The following is an 18,950-nucleotide window of genomic DNA, read 5'->3' as shown; positions in this document are numbered from 1 at the left end:
TAAAGATTTCTTAAAGAAAGAAAAGGGTTTCTCTGTCTGACTGTGTCATTAGTGTATAATTAGTGTTTTCTCTCACAGTTTTCTGTTTGTAGCAGCAGTGAGAACACAAAAGGTGACAGCTTAAAGTTAATTTATGCTTTCACCTTTTCACCACGTTCAGAGTACATCAACAGAACCTGAAGACACGGAACTTTAAGCCAAACCCTCTTATATAAACACTCAGTACCTGAAACACACCCTCTGCTACTCTCTGCACATAAAGAGACGAGACAAAGACGACAACTCTCAGAGCCATCCTCAATATTTCCACACAGGATGAATTTCAGTGACTTCAATGATCCAGCTCCATGGTTGGTGTATACCCTGGATTGGTATACACCAAGCAATTACTATAAAATGTACTATAAGACATTTAAGGAACTATAATACTATCAGGCCATATCTCCTAAATATTACTTTTACTACCTGCGTCAAAAATATTGGATGGGCTATTTTACGAACACTAATATACTAATATCTATAAAACATGTTCAGAATTTTATACTAATAAGCTAACATGTCAAAATGCTAAATCAGAGCAAAAACTAACATCAGTGCTGTAATTGTGTATCCGATGTCACTGTGTTCGTAGTTTTCTAACAATATATACACAGTGTTGCTGTTCCAGCGCCATCACTGCAACTGTCCAATCACAACATTGTGATGTCACAGCTTTGCGGCTCAGTGAGAAACACTAAGGTGTAGCTCATGTTGAAGTGGAAGGGGTGTGCTCCATATAAAGATGGTTTCTTTTGAAGTGGAAATTTACGGCTGGAACATACCCTCAAGTCAGATCTCCAACTTGGAACGTCAAAGCAACCCCACTGACCCCAGCTTAACAGTCCAAGATGGTGGCAGTGCACATAAACAGCAGTTAAACTGTAAACGGTGTGGTCAGTATAGCCACTGTTATGTATTTGTGACTTTGGCTAAATAAGCCACACACAGAACTGACCAGGGTCTACCCGGGAACGTGCTGCAGTGTTTTTGAGTTACAAAGAAAAAAGGATCGAGCTGTGTTCTAGAGGTCGCTTTCAGAGCTTGACTTTGCTAAGGAGCAAAACCAACCCCCTAAATTTGCCAACATTACTTTAAGATAAAACAAAGACTATTTTATAACAATTTTTAAAAAATGCTGTAAGAAAAGCAGTTATCAATCACTATTTCGTTTTAGGCAGAAAATGAACTGCATGGTGCAGCACAGTGGTTAGCACTATCACTGCTCACAGGAACAAGTTCCTCAGTTTAAATCCACTGGCTGGGTTCACATCTTCTTCCTGTGCCTGTATTGGTTCTCTCCAGCTGGTAACTATAAATGCTTGTGCATCACTCAGTGCTGGCCCTGCGACAGAATCCCGACCGGACAGCTAGGATAAGCTCTAGCCCCTATGGATGGGTGTAAACTACACATTTATTTTTAGAAGGGGATTTGCTCTAAAATAGGTCTTTAGGTAACACATTAATTTGCCTTTCTGTTTTTGTTTTTTTTACAAAAAGCCCTGCAGGCAAACTTCTCCCATGTGCAGTCTTTCAAAACTGTATATAAACATGATTTTCAGTCCCAATGACTGAAGAAATCCTGATAACGAACAATATCAGGTTGTGTAATAGCCATGACACGTGTTAGCATGCTAAACCTACCTGCAGACATAAATCATGCTTCAAGCAATCAGCTCTACAGCTGATGCCTTTGCTGCTCCTGTTAAGATCCTGCCAGGATACTTTTGTTTAATCCAGCCAAACTTGATTTACTTATTTCTAATGATCATTACAACAAAGCTAGCCAGACTGATCTTGTTCCGTACAACCTCCCTCTTGTCTGGTCGCCCATGCAGTTAAAAGTCACGTGGTCACCCTCAGTTTCACTGTTTAATAATGAAAATGCTCAGTCAAGACTCAACATTTTACTTTACTAAAGGGAATCTCCTGTCTGAAACCTTTCAACCTTTACTTAGACTGACTCTTAGGGTATGTGTGTATGCTTGGCTACAGGTATTAGTGTTTACTTTGCAGATTTAAAGTCAGGAGAAGGAGCAGGAAAAGTGGCAGAGATGCACGGCTGCACTATTCAGTATGCAAGAAGAGCTGCAATCACCGGGACCACAGAAAAGAAAGATGACAGTCAGGATTGTGCTTTCAGCACAGGCTTACCAAAAAAAAAGAAAACAATTATTGTCGTGTACTGTATCTTCATTTTAAGCCATCTGCAATACAAGAAATGTATCAAATAGAAACAGTTGATCCTAATTATCCTTTTATCAGAGGGAAAATAACCTCTGTGCTAAACAAACACTCAAAACAGGGTTGAAACTGAATGCGGTGCCTTTATCGCCTGCATAAACACACTAGCTTGCCAAAATCAGTCTTCGTTCTGCATTCAAAGAGAGACACCGCTTCAGCGCAGAGATATCCTGACTAAACACGAGCGGCTCATATTTGGAGAGCCGAGCTCGGCCGACACCTCTGACACGATCCTCAGCACGACGCGCGCTCTCTGTTTGATCAGCTGCGAGTAAGAAATTAAACGAATCAGCATATTTACTGAGACGAGGAAGAGAAAACAGGAAGCTGCGGATTGGGTGCTGATGGGGATAAGCGAGTCGGAGCACCACTGAGACGCTGACTGACTGAGAAGCGGGTGACCGCGCTGAAAAATGATAGGCATGATGGGAATTATGAAACGTGGCAGCTTGACACAGAGATCACATTCAGCGCTGTCTGTGATTGAAGTAATTAAGTAACTGTAACATTTGCTCCAACTTGGCAAAACACAGCGGATCAACTCGCTCTGTCATATGACAGTACTACTACCACCACCTCCGCTTAACAGCTACCTGACACGAACATCTGCATGTGCCAAGGGATGAAAGGAGGAGGAGAAAGCGCAAAAGCAGAAATGACAACATGCAACGAGGCACACTTTAGGAAACAGGAAGCAAGAACATTAAAGAGGTGATAAGGTCAAACTGATCGAGGGAAACAGCACGGCAAGATAAACAGGATGCTAGAAGAGGACAAACTATAAAACCACGCAACAGAGCAACAATTATAAATAAGGTGGTATGCAGAGACAGCAACAAATGAACACAGGAAGAAAAAAAACTACATGGAGCTGCTGAAACTGCCTTACATATGATTACAAAACAGCTAATTAACTCAGTTTTAATTGGACGATATTGATAATCAGTTAAGTACCATGTCTGTTTTACATGTTTGTTACTTCTGTTACATTTAATTGATGAAAACTATCATATTTGGTAATACAGCTCCAGAAATTTTCATGGGTGAAAACAGGAAGAAGTTAATGGTTCTTAAAGAAAATCTAGAAAGTGAATACGAGATAAGATAAGTTAAAGTTCTTTGTCTTCAATGGTGAAAATGGAAGCAGGACAATGATGCTGGGTGGATGGTTTAAGAGAAAGTTTTTCCAGGGTTTGACATAGAGAACAGTTGATGATGATGAAGATGAGGGTGGCGGTGGCACAAGACAGAAGCATACACAAGCGTCAGCAGTGCGATGACTCACACCCAGAGACCAACAGAGAGCCGTAAGATGGCAACGATGGGGAAGCTCACTGAGAGTTCAAGGAAAGGAGGGTCGGGGGATTCGTGAAGGGAAGCTCAAGATGTCCAGATTCTGACCAATCAAAGCGCTGGAAAAGAATTTCCTGTACTCCCTACCTGGGGAGGCAGCGTCCCCATCCAGCAGGTTGTCGTCCTCGGTGGTGTGGAAGTCCATGATGACGCCGGCTCCATCCAGCAGCTCCTCGTCGCTGCTGGCGCTGGCGATGCTGTTGTAGCTGTTCCTGCAGTAGCCTCTGTGGTACAGCTGCTCCGACTCCATTTAGCAACGCGCCGGGACCCTGGGTGATAAGGAGGGGAGTGGTGGAGTTATACATATTGTGCTTGATTAGAGTCTACATGGTGAAGTGAGTCTATGATGGGCACAGGTGAGCAGGGTGGTATGTTAGCAGGTAAATAGCAACGATGGACGGGCAAAACAAACACATCAGAATCAAATACAGCAACGCTTTGATGGTTGATACATTCACCGAATGGTCTGTAGACCTGTGTGACTGGGGCGCGCAACTGGCCGAAGAATACCCATCATTACTTCATGACCAGTGGATGCCAAATGGTTGCAGACTGGTCTCTAGTCCAGTGTGAATGCAGACTTATTCACATGATCCTACGCTGTCACACATCCACACACGTCATGGGTCTGCAAGTACACTTTATCCCACCCCAAACAGAAAATTTTACCCTCTCTCTTTTTCATGCATCACACATGCTTTGTATCTCCATCTGTACTAACTGAATAATATAAAAAAGAGATAACAAGATCCAATATATAAAATACACAGCATAATAAAGATATTACACCATTTAATCTGTTGGCATTTTGCAGAGCGTAGCTTTGATATGATAAACCATCTGCAGCCATTAATTTCTTTCTGCAGACGAGAGGGATGAGACATCCATTCAGCTGAAAGATGAATGCAGGCTGACAGCGGGTAATGAGAAGAGAAAAACGCACGATGATGAAGATGATGATCAGACCCAAAGTGAACCCTTCATGGCAATGACGTAGCACAGCAACAAATCAGACCTGAGGCGCAGTGAGCAGAAGAAACCTCCCGCCTCTAACTGAAGAGATCAGTCCATCAATAAATCCCAGTGTTGGGGTTATTTTTCAGACTTAAATGGGTCATTTAACCACAAACCCCCCCCCCAAAACCTAACAACCCTATATTATTACTTATTCTTAACGCTCGTCTAAAGTCTTTTTTCCCTTTTTGTGTAAAAGCTTTATTTTGTTTTGTATGCCCAATTTTTCAATGGTGTTTGGCATATGAATAAGAGACATTTCTTTATTTTTGTTTCTTAGCCTACTTGTTTTCTTCAGACAACACTAAAAATTTTAAATCTTAAGTATTTGATACACCAAGATGGCGCCGAGTATGGCAGCCTCGTCACGAGCTCCCCCAAGCAACAGCTACACTCTTATTTTGCACATATATTTATTACTCTCAGATTTAGCCAGTCTTATATTTTTCTTGTTTTATGTTATTGTATTTTTGCACAACTCTGTTGCTTGTGAAGCTCGCACACAAGAATTTCACTCGCATGTACTGTACCAGTGTACCTGCACATGTGACGTGACAATAAAAGTGATTTGGTGATTTATTTGGCAAAGATGATGCACCAAACCGAAGGCCCTTCCACTCGCAGCGCAGCCAAGGGAAGGTTATTTATAGACTGAGGGATTAAAATGACACAAGGGTATCCTCTCCACAATGAGAGCACGATTATGATAATATTCCTGCTGGGGGAAAAATTACAGAGCCTGTTCAATGCCACTGCATGCCACCTGCTCTTACATCTCGCCCCCTTGTGGAAAAGTTGGAAATTACAACTCAATACGTAACCACAAACGTGACTCAGGACCAAACCAAAAGTGATCCTCAGCAGGCCCCACACACGATGACAGTGCAGCGGGTCCTGAAGATTAAAGGTGACCTTCGGCTATTAATAGAAATATGTACCCCGAAACATGATGAGCCACGCTGTAATGGGGAAAGATGGAATATCAGCAGCCTGGTGCTGAATAATGGAGGGTCTTTATTAATCAAGGATGCACAGGTGGCTCTATATTTATCCAACACACTTGTGAAAGGAGATTTGGGCTTAAAACAGACATTAGCTCTCTATATTTATATTCTACAGGAGCTAAACTTCCTACAGAAAAGTAGCGTAGAGCTGAAACCTGACCACTGCTGATTTGTGTGTGTGTGTGTGTGTTTTCCTGCTTGGATAACACTGACTGAATTATGGCCAGAAGTAAAACATGCTTAGTCAGCCCTGTAGTTCCTACGTTGCTTCACGCTAAAGTCGTTCATTTCCAGACGGGTGTTTCTCCACACAGTGCTTTTCTTCATATTACTTCCTGAAACCAGTTAAATTTAGACTTCAAGGTGCACAAAACTCTGTTTTAAGATAAAAACCGCGAGGAAGGCACTGCTATTGTTCATCTATCTTCTCCTTGTCAGATTATATCTGACATAAAGTTTGAGGGTTTTCCCCCGCTCTGTTGCTTTTTCAGGATTATAAGGAAGTATTTTTTTCTTCATTAAGTATTGGGATACTGGAACTCACTGTGGAACTCTAGATTGACTTTTAAAATAACCATATGTCCATCAGTGATACAGATTCTGTCATTGGATCCAGATTGAATATAATAGTATAAAAGTAGACAGGAAAAAGGGAATAGCGGGAGATCCAGCTTTCCAGTGCAGGCCAGAGTCACACTGGGCCTGTCACAATTAAGTGGCATCGTCCTTAAATTCGCCCCAAATATTAAGCCCATCTTAACCTCTGCACACTGCACTGCTGAAAGTCTGTGTGTGAGTCACAGCTGGTGGTCACAGCATGTTTTGAGGCTGTGTTAACAATGAAGTGAATTGTGTGGTTCACAGAAAGACACACACAACGGCTTTTTGAAAGAATAAATATAGATCAAATACAATCCTCTGCAAACATGAGTAACCTGGTTTTGTGACATCTCTCTCCTATCTTGCTAGCCTTCATTCAACAGCCCCATATGAGGTACTTCTCCACACCCTGCAGCGGTGGTTGCATTGAATTTTTTTGTCACATTTGGCAACTGCTTCGATGTAACTGAGGCTAAGTCCACACTAGCCCGGATAGATCTGAAAACCGTGTTTTCGTCTGAAAACGCTCTGCGCCCACACTAGCGTTTTCAGTGGTTTTCACAGAGTTGTGCGTCCACATTGAAACGGCCCAAAACGCTTACGTTTCAGTCCTGCGCATGCGCACAAGCGAGTGAGAATTAAAGAATTTGAAGAAAAGCTATCTGGAGCATGTACAAACTGATATTCATCTGTCAAAATTGAGAGCAATCAAAGCAACTGCTGTATAATGCCCTCCGCTATCTTTGTTTAATTGGTCAAATGACTGCATCACATGACTAAAATGCGTCATCATTTTAGAAAGGCTGCGTTTTCGAGTGTCCACACTACGACGGGGCAGCTCCGTTTTGAAATGAATGCGTTTTCGAGAGCGTTTTCAAAACGCTGCGTTTCTCAGTGTGGACGGGGGCCAAAACGGAGAGAAAACAAGAGAAACGTGTGGACGTAGCCTGTGATGATCAACTGGTCACCCAGAGGTGGAACATGCGACACATGGCAACCTGTTTCCAACGATCGTGGTCCGCCTCAGATTGACTTCAATCATTCTCAGACAGATTGGTGCAGGGTGAGGTTTCTGGTTTCAGGGTTTCTGCCTATGGCATTTGGCAGTTGAATCACTATCTGGCAGCACCTACCTCACGATTTGTGGAGGCATCTATGTGAATTTCTTTAATGTCATTTTCTCCATATGTATAGCAGACGGCAACAGATCTGCAATTTTCAATTATTACTCATCACAATTAATAATTGTGCACTAATACACAATTTATCATCATCTATCCCGCACAGTTTGCAAATAAAAATGCTAAGTCATTAAATATCCCGTTCTTACCCACCCGCAGGAATCACACAAACATGTTTCTCATAACTGACCCCCTCCCTTCTTTCACCTCCAACAAGCAAACGCTGACACTTGTTATGACAGCACACGACAGCCTTCTGCAAAGGCCAACGGTGCAGCTACAGAGCAGTAATCCTCACTGGAACCAACTCCACAATGTGAGGAAAAAAGAAAAGACAAACTTTCCCCGAGCCAACAATCACACTCATTCACTGTGAGACGGGATTTCCCTTTGAGCTTTATCAAATCAGTACGGTCAGGAAATTCAATTCAGCCTATTTGCAGAAACAACCCTGAGGCAGAGATTGTTTTCTCTTCGCTGTTTGACCTCCAGTTACATAAAAACTGCCAGGATCTTGGATCCATACTCTGCCAATTCTGGCATTTAAATAAAGCGCACAGCAGGGGTGCTGACTCACGAAGCATCGCAAGCTAAGACAATAAAATGCACGTATGAGATGAACCACACTGCTGCGTCTCTTAATGATGGACAGCTTCACTTCTAACCATCGTATTTTCTTTTACTCAGCTCTGCTAGTGCCATGTGATAGCTATAATTATGACAGTCTGCAGTGTACTTGTTCAAGTTTCCCCTCTTTCTCTGCAACAGAAATCAAAACAATAATTACACCAGGGAGACCGGAGGGTGTTGATTATTTAGGAGCTGCAACCGAGCAACTCAGATTGCAGCTCGCTGTTTGAGGGTAAGCTGATAAGTGCGGCATAATCAGCAGCGCAGCAACAAAATGCTGCAGGGTCTGCTGATGTTATACAACTAGTTGAGCAGCGAGGGACCTTATCTTTCTTCAGCCGGTCACTATGGAGGTGTTGCCCAGGCGACTGTTGCTGAGATGTGACTCAGCTTTTTACCCTCCCTCTAACGGTCGGGCTCGTACCTCCTTCACAGAGAGGACTTGACATGCGTATCCATCATAGGCAGCGGGCGGTCGATATATGGATCGTGAACATCCGATGTAGAGCAGCCCAGCACAGCACGGGGCTTTCACTCATCATAATTAACAGCACTTCAGCAACAAGCAGCCAACTGCTCTGACTGTGTCACTGACACTGATGGCTGAAGGTGTGAAGTCATGCAGGGAAGTCAATTTGAGAAAATAACACACGCATATACAGCCAAACATGCACATATAATAAATGTAAGCAGTTATTAGTTTACTGAAACAGACGAGTATCATTTAATCAACTTATATCATCATTTTTCTGCCACTTCAGCACCAAAGTTACACCCAATAGAAATGATCGTTTCCAAAATGCTTTATAATTATTTAACGAGCAGTCAAAGTAAAATGTAATAAGGGTAATACTTATAATAACACTACTACTATCAGTGATAATATATTTGATCAGATAGGCCGTAGTCAAACAGGGCTATAGACTATCTGGCAACCACCAGCTACAAGTGGAAAAAGCCCCCCCAAAAAGCAAAGTGTATTCTCTCCCCAGTTGGCTAGTGTTGCTAAAAGTTGATAGCAGTGTCTGTGAAGACTGCTAAAGGCCCAGGCATATTGACCTAAAGACCAGTTGTAAAGAAGTGCTGCACTGAAAACCTCCTTGTGATTGTGACTGTGTTGGTCAGTGGCAGGTGGCCTGGGTTGCCTGCAGTGAGGACTCAGACTTGTCTGCAAACGCTCAATAGTTGCTCTACAAGCGGTTGAGAACCTGAGAAAGATGCAACACAAACTGCAAAATATTTGCCTTCAAAGTAAAAGCTGCACCTATGGAAACATGTTGTTTGCTGCAGGAAGGCACATCTTTACTTTGATGATGAACGTGTCAGCTGGGGAATACTCATTTTTCCCTAGAGACCGGTGGTTGCCAGATAGTCACCAACCCGTCTCTAGGTCTGTGTGACTGGGTTTAGCTTAAAGGCACAACGGTTCAAACTACATGTACCTAGTTTATAACATTAAATCTGTACTTGGAAAACTATACGAAGTGGACAATGTGTTTGGCAGATGATTATAAAAGTATGATTAATAATAATAAAGTTATTTATCTTATAGTGAGCTATAGACATAATCTGCATATCTATTTAAAATCTACATTGTCAAACAGACCAGTGAAGACTGAAGCACAGCATTGAGAGTATTTGCAGTGTGACTCAGCAGACAAGGATAAACTAACAATAACCTAAAAATGTAAAAGTTAGACGTTATAAAACAAACAATTGTTAAAAAATAAAAAACAGTAACGAAAAAGAAGATAGTTGTGAAGTTCAGGCTCTTCTGCCTGCCTGGCTAGCAGCAAACACTCAGTTGTGTTTTGTATTAAAGAGGCGGTGCAGAACAGTCAGGAGGTGACTGCAGAGCCAATACTGGAACAATGAAAGGCTTTAACAGTAGAGTTAAACATACTTCTAAAACAAACTGGCAGCCGGTGCAGAGTCCTTAAAACTGGTCTACTATGTTCACTTGTCTTTGCTCTTGCAGGAATTCTTGCTGCTCCATTTTGAACAAATTGAAATCTATTAAGTGGTGTTCTGACTGATAACTGTTAAAAGGCCACAGCAGTAATCTAATTGAGAGGAAATAAAAGCATGAATAATAGCTAGACTGCCTCTAAAACTCAGTATTGATCGGGTCCCAGTTTCTCAAACGGTGGGAGCAAAATATGCATTTCTCCAAAGCGAGTTTTGTATCACAAAGAACAAATATGTGATTCAATAACAACAGATTGATACAGGTGCTGATACACAAGGACCACAGAGGAATTCAAAGTTGTATTTATTTATTTAACCTTTATTTATACAAGTTGTCGTATTGAGATCCAATGTCTCATTTGCAAGAGCGACCTGTTCCAGACAAACAAATTAAAATGACCAATAAATAGCTAAATTTGTCAAATGTACACAGTCAAAATAAGTTCTGTATGCACATACACATTTCCAGTAACACTGATCAACTGACTGTCAGACTTTTTTTATATTAACACACAGATCTATCATTGCCTAATGACTGCATTATAGGTTATTTTTAAGGGGGACTAAGTTTCTATATCAAGCTCTGCTTGCAGTGACTGTTATTGTGAAGTGGTGCTACATAAATAAACCTGAATGGAACTGAACTGCATGTTGTTTACTACACAGCACGTCAGCAGTGGCGTATTGGTAGCTAGCAGGAGAGTTAATGTAGTGTGGAGGACACTACCAGTAAAAGGTCGGCAGCTTGAGGGACTGCACTCCAACTACAGACAGTTTTTATTTATAAGTTCACTGAAGTATCAGTAAATCTTTACCTAAAAAAAACTAAATTAATTGTCATCAATTGTGTATAAACCGCAGGCCTCACTTTGAAAGTGATTGTATTTTGGTTGTTGAATACACACACACACACACACACACACACACACACACACACACACACACACACACACACACACACACACACACACACACACACACATGGAAGTAACTTGACAGAAAAGTATATACTCAGCAGTCAAAAGCACTAATACTACTTCTATTACTGTCAATAACAATGAAAACAAGTCTCACTAAAGACACAGGCTATATTTTTCTTGTAAGGAAGAAGACAAACTGAGACTTAGCAGGATTTGTAAATGTTCAACCAGTCTCAGGCAGTGTGTGTAATCTGACCTACAACATAGCAAGCAGCAAACCTTACAGACCGGGTCATAAGTGGATAGGAGGGAGAGAAACAGTTGAACGAGCTGCTGTGAGTGCTGATTAACCCAGCAGAGAGCAAATCAGATAAAGAGCATTGCAGCGCCTTTGGTCTGACCTGTCTGTGTCTGCCAGGGTGGAAAAAGTGAAAGCGCCACAGATGCTGATTGTGCTGTGACGGGACTACCGGCTAATCAGAAATTACACACACACACACACACACACACACACACACACACACACACACACACACCGGGTTTTTAAGCACAGATGGATATACAAGAGTAAGGGAACATCACCATGAGGTTATGCATAATATTAAGAATTTTTTCAATGTCAAGGTCACTTTGTCAACAAGTTAATGTCAGAGCTACGTGAATAGAATAATAGTGAATATTAATATGAATGTTGATCATGATCAGGCTCATCACTAATCACACAGAATATCTGTGTGTCTGCAGCATCCCACATTTCACATCATGTGTTTGACATGATTTTTACAGGAGAAATGTTTAGTTGACTTAAAAGAAATCTAAAAGTATTATTACTGATTAGTACATATTGTAATTCCAGCTTTGTAAAAGTGGGGACTCACTATTTTTGTCTTTATATTTATTTTGAATTCAGTCTTTTGAAGTGTTGAAAGTTGCTTAAAAACAGTTAAAAAAATGATTATTAGGTCATTTGTGATGATCATTCGTTACAGTTCAGGAAGTTAAACACAACCAAAAACTGCATGATTTATCAACCATGCAATCGGTGGATTTCATAACTAGATGTTCCTGATGAGGAACATTTTTAGTATTTGAAAAATTCAATATTAGATCCACTTAAAAATATTTTTCTACCAAAAGTTTTTTTGTACTCATACACCATCAAGCTGGGACCTTTCTGTGTGGAGTTTGTGTTTGCGTGGGTTCTCTCCCTGGGTACTCCGGCTTTCTCCTGCGGTCCAAAGACACGCAGTTAGTGGGGTTACGTTAACTGGTGCATCTAAATTGCCCATAGGTGTGAATGTGAGCAGTGATCATTATCAACTAAAACTGTCGACCTGTCCAGGGTGTACCCCGCCTTTTGCCCTATGGTAGCTGGGACAGGCTCCAGCCTTTCTCCAGTGTGAAATGGTTGTACAGCATACATCTACATGCATGTTTAATCCATCCATCCTCTTCCACATAGCCTTATCAGAGTCGCCTATCCCAGCTCTCCTAAGGCAGGGTACACCCAGAACAGGTTGCCAGTCTGTCACAGGGCTAACACATAGAGACAGACAACCATTCCCATTCACACCTATGGGCAATTTAGAATCCCTAGTTAACCTAACCCCACTAACTGCATGTCTTTGGACTGGGGGAGGAAGGCGGATTGCCTGGAGAGAACCCACACAGACACAGAGAGAACATGCAAACTCCACACAGAAAGACACTGGTGGAATTGCACTCAGGACCTTTTTGCTGTGAGGCAACAGTGCTAAACATCGGGCTGCCACCATACATCTTTAATTTCTTTCAAAAAACAAGAAAGAACAAGAAACTTATGCATCCAATTCTTGTTTTTGAATAATTTTAAGTGTTTTTCAACATTTTTATCTTGACTTGGCCAAGGTTTAATAACTTGTTGTTAGTGATCATGATCAACTAAAACTGGTTGTTTCTCTTCATCGGCATTAAAGGGAGTTGTGGTAGCACCATGCTCAGGAGCTGTTTTGCTGCCAGTGGTACTGATACATTACACAAAGTGGAGGAATAATAATAAAGGAGAACTTCCTCCGAATTCTTCAACTTTACCTCAAATCAGCAGCAAGACAGATAAAACTTGGACACATTTGGGTGTCCAAACCGACAATGATCCCAAACACACTTCAGATGTGGTTTTGGATCGATCAGGCTAACATTAAGCTTCTGGAATGGCCTCCCCAAAGTCCTGACCTCAACCCTATTGAAAATTTGTGGACTGCGCCTAACAGCAGAGTCCATGCTAGCAAACCAACCAATTTAAATGGACTCTACACCTTCTGCCAAGAAGAGTAGCCAATATTCAGAAGCTTGTTGATGACTACAAAAAGCATCGAGATGTGACTTGCTTAGGGACATTTAAACAAATACTAGTGGGAATGTATGTATATATTTCAGCTTTTACATATATATGTAATTTTGAATGGATTAGAGAAAATCAAGAGTAAATTCAAACTTGTGCACCAAGATTAGTTTTTAAACTCATTGCTGTATAATCATTCCAGCCTGGAAAAAAGAACAGTTTAAAATCACCATAACATTTCTGCACATGATGAGTGTATTGTAATTCTGACCTGTATGGTTGTGATAAATAACAGCGACCACAATTAGGACTTCATGCATATGACAGCATAATAGGTCAACTTCAAATGATCAATGATACCAAAAAACAAAAATCAGTTTCCCTTCACAGAAAGCCTGAAAACGTTCACTTTTCGAAAGCTACTACTTTCAGTGATTTGGGGACATTATGCCTGAAAAAAAAAATACTCATCAGTTTCCAAAGTAATTTCCACTTTGTAGAAAACACCTCAGAGTAAAATTAATAACATCATGCTGAATTATCTGGTGCACGAAAAGAAAACAACACCACTGTAAAGATGCAGCGCTTGACCTGCAGACCAACTTTTTTAAAGTCCCTGACAGTTAGTTAGTAAGCGAGTTATAGCTTAAAAATGCTCCTATACATGAGATTAAGTAAGGAAAAGCCAGCTTTCAGCTCCAGAGCTGCACAGGTACAGACGCACTGATGCTTCCTCGGCTCCAATGAAGAAAAACAACCCTGTCAGAGCCAGCATGGCAGAAACAGAATCGCACCGACAGTCCTTTCTCGCACCCACACGAGCTCAGCAGTTAGCCGCGCGTGCACTACTATTACATCTGCATTACAGGGTAAACAGGTCCAGAAAAAAACCCAACAACAACAAGACAACAGCCCCAGCTAGACTCACCCTGAGCTGCAACCCGAGGGCCTGACTCCAGCAAACTGTTTGCAAAACACAGTGAAACGTGCAGCCAGGCTAACAGTAAATTTCCACTGAAGGGGCATCGACGCGGAGCCAGGCTAGTATCCACAGCTAGCTAGCAAACCCGCTAGCACCTGTTCGACAGCGCCGAGGATGAGAAATGAAGCCAAGTTCACTGAATCTGACAGCTACAGGAGGACGGGTGGATGGACGGAGAGCTTCGGAGGATGAAACACACATCTCTGTTCTCCAGCACACAGCTGGCTAACCTTCACCTCAGCACCCGCAAATGACAGCAAACGTACCTTCCTGATGCCTCAAATCCAGCTCGGACGCAGCAGTTCATCCTTTTCCTGAGCTGAAGCCGGGGTTTAGTTTCCTACGCCGAGGAGCTTGACATTCTCCTCATCCTGGTGGTGTTTTCCTTTTTTCAGTCCCATTCCTGTGTCAGTGACGTTCACTTCCTGTTCCCATCATATTCCAGCAGCAGCAGCGGCGGACATCGGCGGACAGCGGCTCCCACCCACCGTCTCTGTGATAGCACAACAGCCTGGAAGCAGCCAGCTGATCAATTATTCATCCCACACTGCAACCGAACAGACAGAGACGACCGAAGGCGCTGCTGCACAGACGTGTGTTGTTCGACTAATCACAAACTTCAACCATTTCAATCAGTTTTTAGTTATGCAATGCAATGGATAAGCTTGTGCACTGTGAAATGTCCAAATTCGAGGAGTGTGCAGAAACATGGCTGTCCAAACTACTTCCACCAGAAACAGTCATCATTTCTGGCCAGTGGACCAGTGGAAAGAAGTGAAGTTTCAATGACCTTGACCTTTGACCATAAAAATCTAACCAGCTCATTTTTCAGTCTGAGTGAACTTTGTCCCAGATGTGAAGGAATTCCCCTGAGGCCTTCAAGAGAGCAAATCATGACACTGGGATGGACGGACACACTATAATCGGACATAGCTAATGGAAAAAGTGGCAATTAAATCCACAAATAAAGCCCTAAATTAAGCTTGTTGACTAAAATTAAAATAAAACACAACTTTAAAGTAAAGTTGTGTTTTGTCTCTTACCCACTTGACTCCAGGTAAGCGACAGATCGGGATTGTTGTCTCTGTCCTCTTTTGTGTCAGTCTGTCTGGTTAAAGCCGCACTCACACTGGCCTAGGAGAATGGTTGGCAAACACCGATCACACCGATCCCTGGAGAAAAATATGTATTCCCTAACAGCAGCCATGTATATGATGAAAATAGGAATTTCAAGCTTTTAGAGGTTGCTGGAAGTTGCAACGATTTTCAGCTGTCAGCTGTTCTTCAATAAAATACTGGGCTTCAATTAAGAAAAAAACAAACAACTTACATTCATGGTTTGGTCATGTTTTCAAAACCAAACATTTCTGAGAATAAAGGTGTTTTGTTTTGGTTTTTTTACACCTCTTGAATGTGTTCATCCAGGTTCATTTAGTTAATATTTGATTTTATTTGATTGTGTGTGTTTCTGGTTGCATGTGGGTTTTTATTGTGTGGTCACTTTGTCCTACAAAAATAAATAAGGCAAGAATATTACCCAAATATGAAGCAAAGATTTGTGGATACACCCATGGACCTGAAAACATGCTGTGTTTTTTGTTTTTTCCAATTTAAAAAAACTACACCAACAAGCATTAAACCTTAGTGCATGACTGCTCGTATTAATATTCATATTTAGAGCTGTTATACATGTTTAACTGTATGCATAAGTTTCTTGCTGGAACTGGGATTTTGACCCATCAGACAGAAACAAGTCATCACTGCAGAAAAGCAAAGACTCATTTTTTTATTAGTGAACACAAGAAAACAAACAGAGTCGTGTTTTTAGATAATTCACATTTTAATAAATTAACTGTGAAATACAATTCAGTTTTAACCCCGCTGTTTCTCATCACATCTTTCACAATATCTTCTCTTACTGAAAGATTTTGCTTTCCTCCCTTCCTGTGCTCTTATTGGCCAACAGCACCACCTATTGATGAGAAGGAGTAATGTCACTTACAGACTCGTGGGATGATTTTAGAATTATTTTCTTTATCGGAAGAGCTAAAAGGCTGAGTGAGCTTTAATAACTGGAAATAAGATGACCTACTACACTGATGACTCAGAGTTTAAATCAATACATCTCAGATTTCTCCATCATGAGCAGAGAAAACTAATTTGAACTTCCTCAATTTCTGTCAACTACTGATGTAAAAACACTGACGGTTTCTTTCCACACAGGAAAGAAAAATTTCCACCACCTCGGTTTGTTGATTCTGAGCTCACAATGATGTCTTTTTTGATCTCCTGTTAATGCTTGAAGTCTGAAGTGAAAAAAGGACACCTTATTCTGCCGGCTGTTACAGACATCCTGATTTGTGGATCCATCATTAAACACCTCCCACGTTCCTCTCAGGTTTGAGGCAGGCTGCGGTAGAAGGCATCGTCTCTGCGGTGCTGCTGGACCGGCATGTTCCTCCTTGTGCTTCTAACTTTCCCCAGGTCCACCTCCACAAGCGCCAAACCTGGCTTCTCCTCCCCGCAGTCACCCAGCACCTCGCCCCAGGGGTCCACGGCCAGGGCGTGTCCGTATGACGAGCGCTTCTCGTGGTGGTGTCCAACTTGTGCCGCTGCCAGGACGAAGCACTGGGTCTCAATTGCCCGGGCACGTAGTAACACCTGAGTGTGAATGCATTTAAAGGGACATTTTTATGTTGGTTTATATCTCACAGCAATCCAGCTGTCCTACAATGAGCCAGCTCACCTCCCAGTGAGCAGCTCCTGTGGCTACAGTAAAGGCTGACGGGTATGTCAGGATCTCAGCCCCGTGTCTCTGCAGGGCGGCCGACAACTCAGGAAATCTTAGATCGTAGCAGATGCCCAAGCCCACCTGGATTAAGCACAGGGTCAGTAGAAACACAAAGTGCACGTGCCCACCTTAATGTTACTGCACTTAATCAGTGCTTTGGTGTTTCAAACACTGCAAATCATCATCTTTGAAGTAGTCCAAACAAGACCTTGTAGGATAAATAACCCTGAATTACTTTTGGTGGATATTTAACATCATATGTAAAGAGAAACTTCAAGTTTCTGTGAAACCAGCATGAAAACTGTAGTAAATATTCTTATTTCATTTACCTTTTTTCTCAGTTGTCATCTTTCCCTCATTTCCTCTCTGAGTTTCTTTTATCTTAACTGAACTCACCTGGCACACATGTAAGGACTGTAAAATAAAACCAGCTGCAGAATCACTGCTTTCTTTTGCATTCTGACTGGATTCCCATGATTATAGCACCCTTAGCTTACATTTGAACCCCTAAATAACTAAATGTTTAATTTAATAAGAGGAATTAAAATTAATTTGCATGTTTAAAATCTCTTAAAGTGACACCTTTCCGATTGGAGTCTGGACCGGGGCCACGAGGGAGGGTCCAGGAATGGTGAAAGCGCTTTCTTTGAGGGACACGCCTTTTTCTGGCAGCTCCACATCGAACAAGTGGGACTTCCTGTAGACTGAAACGATGTCACCTGTGGAGGAAACGACAGCGTGTCAGCGTGAATGAACTAGATTTATTTTAAAGGGCTTTAAACAGAGACAGGGAGGGAGGGAGGGAGGGCAGACAGCGGGAAAGCACCTCTGTCGTTAATTATGACGTGACTGTTGTAGATCCGTCGGTCAGCCTCCCAGTCGTGTCCCCTCTCATGAAATCCTCCAAGAGACAACCACAACTCCAACTTCCTGAAAGAAACAGCGATTTAAATACTTATCCACACGTTTCCAGCTGACTCCAGTTCATGCACATTATGAAACCAAGAGCACATTTTGCCTTAACAAGCTGATTGTACCAACATTGCACTTAAGCAGTTAGTGAGAAGTTAATCTCTCCAGTGCGTTTCATTGTTGGCTCTGGATAAAACAGACTGAAGGCTGTGTGTTTACCTGGCCAGCTGAGTGTATCTTGAGATCGTGTCTCCTGCCAGGCTCTCTGACAGCGCCAGCGTCTCCTCTCTGCTGGATCCAATGTAGTCAAAGCCCTCAGGCAGGAAGACCATGCTGGCCCCTCGCTGCTTGGCTTCCTCCACCAGCTGTTTGCAGGCAGAGAAGTTGGCCTCTTTGTCAGGGGTGGCTGTCACCTGACAGACAGCGGCCAGCGGGCGAAGTGAGCCGGACATGCTGCGCAGAGAAGAGGTTGTTTTTCAGCTGCAGGCTGAAGAAAACGTTCAGGTCAACCACCACCACAGCTGATCATTAACTACTGCTCTTACTACTCTGTTATACAGTTACTGACTGCAGCTCACTGTGGCTTTTAAGGACAGGTAGACATCTGTAAAACGAAACCTACAAATAAATCAGTATTTGAACCAACTCTTCAAGTTTTTATGCTCTTATTTGCTGACATAACCCAAAATTTGCAAATCCATGACACTTTGTTACAAAGGCTAGCTCACAGCTGTAAGAATAATCAAGAACAACAGCAACAACATACCTGTTTTGCAGCCTGGTGTTGTGCCTCAAAGCTGGGAACGAGACCAGAAACTTTGCAGATGATCCCAAAACGCACCTGAGCGTCAACATCGGCCCCAGACACAGTCACCTTCCCTGATTGGGCGATTTTAGTATCATCATATAAACATTTACTTCTGTGTTCTGCTCTGTCCTCTTCAACAGGAAGAGTTAAGGTTCATTCTTCTTCTCCTGTGAGCTCAGACATAAAG

At 42.1% G+C, this 18,950-nt stretch overlaps 2 protein-coding genes across 7 annotated transcripts in view; both read right to left on the bottom strand.

The window, feature by feature from the left end:
• Positions 1 to 15,424, bottom strand: part of clcn3 (Cl-/H+ antiporter 3) — a 40,494-nt gene extending 25,070 nt beyond the window's left edge. Inside the window, exons 1-2 of one of the 5 annotated variants that reach the window (XM_085397960.1) lie at positions 14,519 to 15,424; positions 3,721 to 3,902 (exon numbers count right to left, since the gene is read on the bottom strand). In XM_085397960.1, the coding sequence (XP_085254086.1) occupies positions 3,721 to 3,883 (163 nt within the window). In that variant the 5' untranslated portion in view covers positions 3,884 to 3,902; positions 14,519 to 15,424. Of the gene's footprint in view, positions 1 to 3,720; positions 3,903 to 14,198; positions 14,426 to 14,518 lie in introns of those variants that run through there. The other 4 variants (XM_085397986.1, XM_085397980.1, XM_085397966.1 and 1 more) reach the window with 4 other exon arrangements.
• Positions 15,425 to 16,013: 589 nt separating this feature from the next.
• On the bottom strand, positions 16,014 to 18,924 carry nit1 (nitrilase 1). 2 transcript variants are annotated; one of them, XM_085402412.1, is made up of 6 exons: positions 18,722 to 18,924; positions 18,175 to 18,408; positions 17,870 to 17,973; positions 17,626 to 17,762; positions 16,999 to 17,124; positions 16,014 to 16,913 (listed from the first exon to the last, which is right to left on the bottom strand). In XM_085402412.1, the coding sequence occupies exons 1-6, from the start codon at positions 18,808 to 18,810 to the stop codon at positions 16,647 to 16,649; spliced, it is 957 nt and encodes a 318-aa protein (XP_085258538.1). In that variant the 5' UTR covers positions 18,811 to 18,924; the 3' UTR covers positions 16,014 to 16,646. The 2 variants fall into 2 exon arrangements, with proteins under 2 accessions (XP_085258538.1, XP_085258539.1); XM_085402413.1 differs by having other exon boundaries at positions 18,175 to 18,442; positions 18,722 to 18,878.
• Positions 18,925 to 18,950: the final 26 nt, after the last annotated feature.

Source organism: Rhamphochromis longiceps, linkage group LG3, assembly GCF_057381845.1.
Source record: "Rhamphochromis longiceps isolate RC_006_pf linkage group LG3, R_longiceps_female_GT1.1, whole genome shotgun sequence".
Taxonomy (NCBI): Eukaryota; Metazoa; Chordata; class Actinopteri; order Cichliformes; family Cichlidae; genus Rhamphochromis; species Rhamphochromis longiceps.
Note: the sequence above shows the minus strand (reverse complement) of the source record. Positions and strands in the feature narration are given on the sequence as shown.

What these genes read in the sequence shown, in the direction of transcription:
- nit1 (XM_085402412.1), bottom strand. Translation starts at nt 18,810, where the DNA reads ATGTTGACGCTCAGGTGCGTTTTGGGATCATCTGCAAAGTTTCTGGTC. An exon ending in AACACCAGGCTGCAAAACAG is followed by an intron (nt 18,409 to 18,721) that starts GTATGTTGTTGC and finishes TTCTCTGCGCAG; the next exon opens with CATGTCCGGCTCACTTCGCC. An exon ending in AGATACACTCAGCTGGCCAG is followed by an intron (nt 17,974 to 18,174) that starts GTAAACACACAG and finishes TGTTTCTTTCAG; the next exon opens with GAAGTTGGAGTTGTGGTTGT.